This window comes from Mastomys coucha, unplaced genomic scaffold (genome assembly GCF_008632895.1).
Source record: "Mastomys coucha isolate ucsf_1 unplaced genomic scaffold, UCSF_Mcou_1 pScaffold8, whole genome shotgun sequence".
Lineage (NCBI taxonomy): Eukaryota > Metazoa > Chordata > Mammalia > Rodentia > Muridae > Mastomys > Mastomys coucha.
In genome coordinates, this window is record NW_022196914.1 from 63734094 (window position 1) to 63739908 (window position 5815).

The 5815-nt window shown below is 50.7% G+C and overlaps 1 protein-coding gene across 8 annotated transcripts in view; it reads right to left on the bottom strand.

Annotated features, from left to right (window-relative positions):
* Positions 1–5450, bottom strand: part of Mast4 (microtubule associated serine/threonine kinase family member 4) — a 604035-nt gene extending 598585 nt beyond the window's left edge. For 6 of the 8 annotated variants that reach the window (XM_031360600.1, XM_031360598.1, XM_031360597.1 and 3 more), the window contains exon 1: positions 3361–3977. In XM_031360600.1, coding sequence (XP_031216460.1) covers positions 3361–3717 — 357 coding nt within the window. In that variant the 5' untranslated portion in view covers positions 3718–3977. Of the gene's footprint in view, positions 1–3360; positions 3978–4962 lie in introns of those variants that run through there. The other 2 variants (XM_031360602.1, XM_031360601.1) reach the window with 2 other exon arrangements.
* Between the last annotated feature and the right edge of the window lie 365 nt (positions 5451–5815).

Sequence of the window (5815 nt, forward strand, 5' to 3'; positions counted from 1 at the left end):
TGCTTACTTGCTTGCTTGCTTGCCTGGTTGCTTGCCTGCTTGCTTGCTTGCTTGCCTGCTTGCTTGCTTGCTTGCTTGCTTTAAACAAAACTGTCACCCATCAGTGCTGAATCTCATGTTTTTAATATTAAGTACAAAAATGGTTGGTTTTGTAGCTCAGTGCCAAGTGCTTGCCCAGTGCATGTAAGACTGTAGATTTTTATCCCCACACCATTGAATAATAAAGGCAAATTAAAATTTTAGAACTCACTCAACTTATACTCAACTAGTTTTTAGAACACCAGTGTCCACAGGTCTGATTGAAGCGTATATGACTTTATGTTTACATGTGAAACAGACAATGAGATAAATACTGTGACCTTCAAAACAGCTTTAACAAGGTTAGCAAAAAAATATCACTGGAGTAATATGCTAGGAACCAGAATTTCCTTGCATTTGAAAAACAAATACAGTGAGCTGGTATTTTTAAAAATTCTTTGGGGGAAAAAATGAATCTCCCAAGCTACACAGCAATTTTAAAATAGAAATGAATGTCTTGCCACACTGTGAGTTGCTCTTAAGCCTTCTAATGTTTTATAGTCTGGGTCCTTGCTACAGTATAACTAAAACTATCACCAGGTGCTTTGTCACAACTTGGCCTAAGATGAAGAGAAAGAATCCCCCAACTTATTTCAGTAAAGGGGAATAAGCTGAGGGCAGGAGAAACACCTTAGCAGTTAAGAGCAACTACTGCTCCTGTAGATCAGAGATCAGTGCCTAACACCCACATCAGGTGGCTCACAGCTCCTTCTAAATCCAGCTCCAGGAGATCCAATGCCCTCTCTGGACACCAAAGGCACTTGCTCTTGTATGCACACGCCATTATAAATGTGCAAGCATACACGTGATATAAAAATAATAAACCTTTTTAAGAATGGGAATAAGAGCTCAGATTCCCTCAAAGTAGACAGTGTGTGGATTATGCATTAATGAAATAACAAGTCAGCCCAACTTTGAAGTTTGATTTCACAATATTTTATAAGCAATAAACCTAAAGGTTCATGTTTTTTGATATTTACTTGGAGCTCAATATCAGCTACTATGCTGAGATTAAATCAGACGATGTGTCCAGGTTTGTACAAAATACCTCTAGTGCTATTGCTATTGCTCCCATTTAAGAGGTGAGAAAACTGAGGCTGACAGAAGCCAAGTGGCCTGTAAGCACACTTCCTCAATGTGACAGAACGAGAAGTCAACCCCAGGTATTTCCATGAAAGGAGGTGTCTTTAGTCTGCCCTTCCTAGACCTTCTGGCATGGTAATTTAAAGTGTATGCTTTTCCTAAGGAAAGGGGCAGGAGATGTTGTTAATTCCTCCAAGCTGCAATTCCACAAAAGTCACAATCCCACGATACCACATTAGTACCAGTGTGTGTCCATGAGCTTTCACACTACCTCATCAAGTTTTAGGTTTTAACACTTTCTGCTGCTGGGGTCAGGGAGCCACATCACTTTCTTTGGTTCTGCCTCAAAATTCCCAGGGCAAGTCAAGACTGAACCCCATCATCCCCTAGTAGGCTAAGTCATGCCACAAATTGCAGCCCTGTCTGTTTACATCCAATTCTGAACTTTCAAAAACAGTGACCCAAATCCCTCTGCCATCCTACTCGGAAGTACAAGATATGTTTCAATCAACCAACCTTCACTGCCTTGCCTGGGAAATGAGATATGATTATATCCACTTTAGAGAAAGTAAGGCACTGTCACCCTGGGTGAGGTGATAAACCAACTACACAATCAGGATCAAGAATGAGAACGTATCCGCCCCCATCCCTCACATCTTGAAGACCTTGTGCATGTCATGTTAGCAAAACAGAATCAGATGAGGACAGCCAGTTACCCAGAGACAACACGCTACATCAAAAGGAGATATATGCCAGCTCCTAGGGTGGGTGTGTTGTCCAGCAAACTCCTGGACGATGACTAAACTCAGTCTGGAACTTAGTGCTATCCAGAATTCCAGGTCAGAAACAGCACTCCGTCAGAATGAACTTAACCTTGAAATTCTCCACTTTTGACTACAGAAGTGAACTGCTACGGAAGGAAACGCACCCAGGTCTCACAACTCAGGAGTCAAAGAGTTCCAGAAAGCAGATCTCCAGACACCTGCCTGAGATCCCTGAAATGCCACAGCCATCGGGAAAGGGGTCACGGCTACAGCCGGAGACTTGGCCAGCCATCAGCCAAGGCTCCTTCCATCTTTGCTAGGCTGGAAATTGCCTCTGCTAGCCTTGGGCTAGATCCAGCCCCTACTTCCAGGCTGGACGCCCAGGGGGGCTACAGCCAGGACCCTGGGCTCTGTTTACTTCTTCTAGAGACAAAGGCAATTGTTTCCTAGTGCTAACCCCAGCAGAGACGAGAAAATACCAGTCTGGCACTGCGGAATTAATTTCACACGGAGACTATGCTAGGGTCATGTTTTATTTATGGTCCTGTCTGATCTAGATGGTTTCTCCCACAAGAGATGTCCAAAGCAAACAATCTTAGAGACTTGAAGAATCTTCCTTCTTCCAAAGTAAGAGGGGGAAAGGAAAAAAGGAAAGAAAGGAAGGAAGGAAGGAAGGAAGGAAGGAAGGAAGGAAGGAAGGAAGGAAGGGAGGAAAGAAGGAAGGAAGGAAAAAAGCCTGAGATAGCAAAACTCGGTGTGTCAAGAAGCGACACACATATGTACAGCCTTAGAAGAAATGAGGCTGGACAAAGTCCTCTGAACAAGATAAGACACATCCTATCTGATATGGCGACAGTGCTCCTCTGAACACTGAGTCCAAATAGGAGGTTATGCCGGCGCGACAAGCTTAGCATGGGGAAATCTTCCTCTTCCCCAGGATGAAAGGTGAAGTGACCCACCAAAACCACCCACAGGAGACTCCAGCGTCCTCTGGTCTCTGACACCCTAAGAAGCAACTCCACAGCCACCACTCCCACCAGCGTGCTACGCTCCGGGTCTCCCGCTCCATCCAAGACCTCAGTGGTTAGCGATTCCCACGTCTAAGAATCTGGGTATGAGTTGGGGGGTGGGGGGGACAAGCCAAGCTTTCACATCACATCCAATCGCTGAGGACTCAAGCAGAAACAGATATGAAGGCATCAGCTCAGTGACATTTCCAAAGCACACCGTCGGGTAGTCCATGTAGACAAGAGCGCGGGGACAACCACAAGAAGTCAAGGACCCACAGAGTCTCCTGACCGTCACTATCCCAGGCTGTAGCAGAGCACCTTTAAGTTCCCTCCCCTCTCCATGACACCAGCGCTCACGCAAAGGGATCTAAGGGGCCCCTACAGCGGGGACCTGGAGGGTGCGGGATGGGACAGACTGATCCCACCTCTTCATCCTGTTCCTCTTGGGATGCGCTGCTGACCCGGGGCACCGGCAGTACCGCTCCTCCGGGGGGCGGCAGCGGCAGGGTAGGAACTCCACGCTCCAGAGCCACGCGCGCGGGAGCCCACGCGGCGGGCAGCCGGGTTCCCAGGGCGCCGCCCGGCGGCCGCGGCGGCTGCGATCTGCAGGAGAAGCGGCCGGGCTCCCCTTCCTCCGACAGAGTTTCCGAGCCAGAGGATGACTCCGCTGAGGAAGCGCCCTCCGAGGACACGGCTGCCGCCGGCGAGACTAGGGTCCGGGCGCCGTGGCCGCAGCAGCCCCGGGGCACGGGCTCGGGCGCCTCGGAAACTTTCTCCCCCATGTCCCTCTTCCGCCCGGGCGGCGCGCTCGGCGCCTCCCGGAGAAGCCCAGGCTGCTCCGCTGTGTCTGGATCGCGCTGCGGCTCCCGGGCTGCGGGGAGCGCCGCCGGCGACTACATGACAGAGGCTGGGCCGCAAGAGCGCGTCGCCAAGTTCACTGCCGCCGTGGCTCGGCTGCTGACACGGACTCCCGCGCGCGGGGCCATGCCAGGCGCGATCCGCGCTCCGCGCTGCGCCCGAGCCGCCGGGACTGCGGCTTCTCCCGCTAAACCTGCCTCCGGGACGGAGCGAAGGAGACGGGCAGCCCGCGGAGCCAATGGCAGCGCAGGCGCGCCGGTGGGCGGAGGCTGCGGGGCCTCTAGCTGCGCGGGCGTCAGGTAGGGGAGGTGGGGCCAGGCGCGGGCCACTCGAGCCCGCGGGAGCGCTGGGTGCGCGGGGCAGTCCCACAGCGCGGGACTCGACAGGGCGGGCGCGGAGCCCGTGGACTTAACCCGGGCTTGGACTCCGAACTGGGTGGTGGGGAGTGGCCGTCTGTCCTTGGGACGCAGGAGGGAGATAGCTGAGTGAGGCGAGACCTTGGAGAACTGGACTTTAGTCTCCAAAAAGTGAAATCGGAAAAACTAGGGCAGAAGGCTTCACGTGAAAACGGAAACGCACCGCCAGTCACGCGCAAACACACACGCCCACCCGCGTGCAGAGAGTGAAGTCTGTGGTGGAGAGAGGGCATCCAAACGCAGCCCATCTCCAAACCCTTTTCTGGGTAAACTTCTTGGGCCTCGGTTTTCTCAATTGTAAAAGGAAACATCGACGCTGTTGTTGTCTGGCAATAAGACTAAATAGAGCAAACTAAAGTGTCAGCAGAGTACTCGGCTTGGATACAAGCCAAGGTCTCCAAAGATGATTTTCTGTATTTCTGCTTAGAAACTAAAGTTAAGTCAAAGACATGCGCTTGTAACAAAGGAAGGAAAAGAGCTGATGCTGTGTTTAGGACCAAGCTTGATAAGAACGATCTTAGCAGCTCTTTGCGGTTCTGCCGCTGAGCTAAGGTACATTCATTCCTAACTGGTTTTCTCTAGCCAAGGATAACCAAAACGCGGTGGACCTGGGGCTTCATTTTTCCTTTCCTATGAGAAAGATCTTCCACAAAAGCACCCACACAATAATCACCTTAACCTTTGTGGTGTCTTGGATCTGCTAGGGAAGCCAGTGCGGAGTTAGGCAGCAAGAAATAAATGAGTCCTACTTGCCTTCAGCTCCAGACCCGTCTGAGCTCCACACCGTGACCCGAGGTATAAATTCAGCCAGCTTCCATTCCACAGACGTTGATTGAGATGTGTGCCAGTTGGTTGCAGGGGATACAAAGATGAATACGGCAGGTCCCCTGCCCTTGAGGAGCTTGTGGTCGGGGGAGAGATTGATATTGCATAATACCGCCTCATTATTCATGTTTAAAAGCTCTAGTAAGTGCTACAATGTGCCGTGGGAGAAGAGGGGAAGAATTACAGCGAAGCCATTGCAGATCTTCAAGCTGAGGAGTCCTCCAGAATTTTACATTTCTCTCTGTCAGAACAGGTTTGCCAAGGGTCCTTGAGAAAAGGACTGGAGTTGAAAGCCCCGTTGGCTAATGAGCCCTTTTATGCTACCGAAGTATTTACAAGTGATAATGGGGGCGGGGAGGGTGCTCATCTAATATGGACAGGCGACTTTGTCCTCCACACTTCCGGACTGCCTCTGAAGAGGGAAGCAGTAGGGTGTGACCCTCTGGCTGTGGACAGCTGTCAGAGTTGCATTGTGACACTTCAGAATGATCCAAAGGGACGGGAAGACCTGCTGAGGTAAAAGGACATTCAGGAGACTTAGCTAAGTGGTGATGGAGAGGCTGAAGAGTGCACAGTGGGGCGGTCTGAATCCACCCCCTGGGCCTCACAATGACTTCCCTCCTTAGAGTACTGGCCTTTATCTGAGCCCCTATGTGGTTGATTCAGCACAGGGGACTGAAATAAAGATTTTAGCAAGCCATTCACATCAAAGAAGAGGAGGGATTGCCTTCTCAGGAAAGGGTGCAGCAAGGACATGGTTTGAATCCTAACAGCAAAAAAA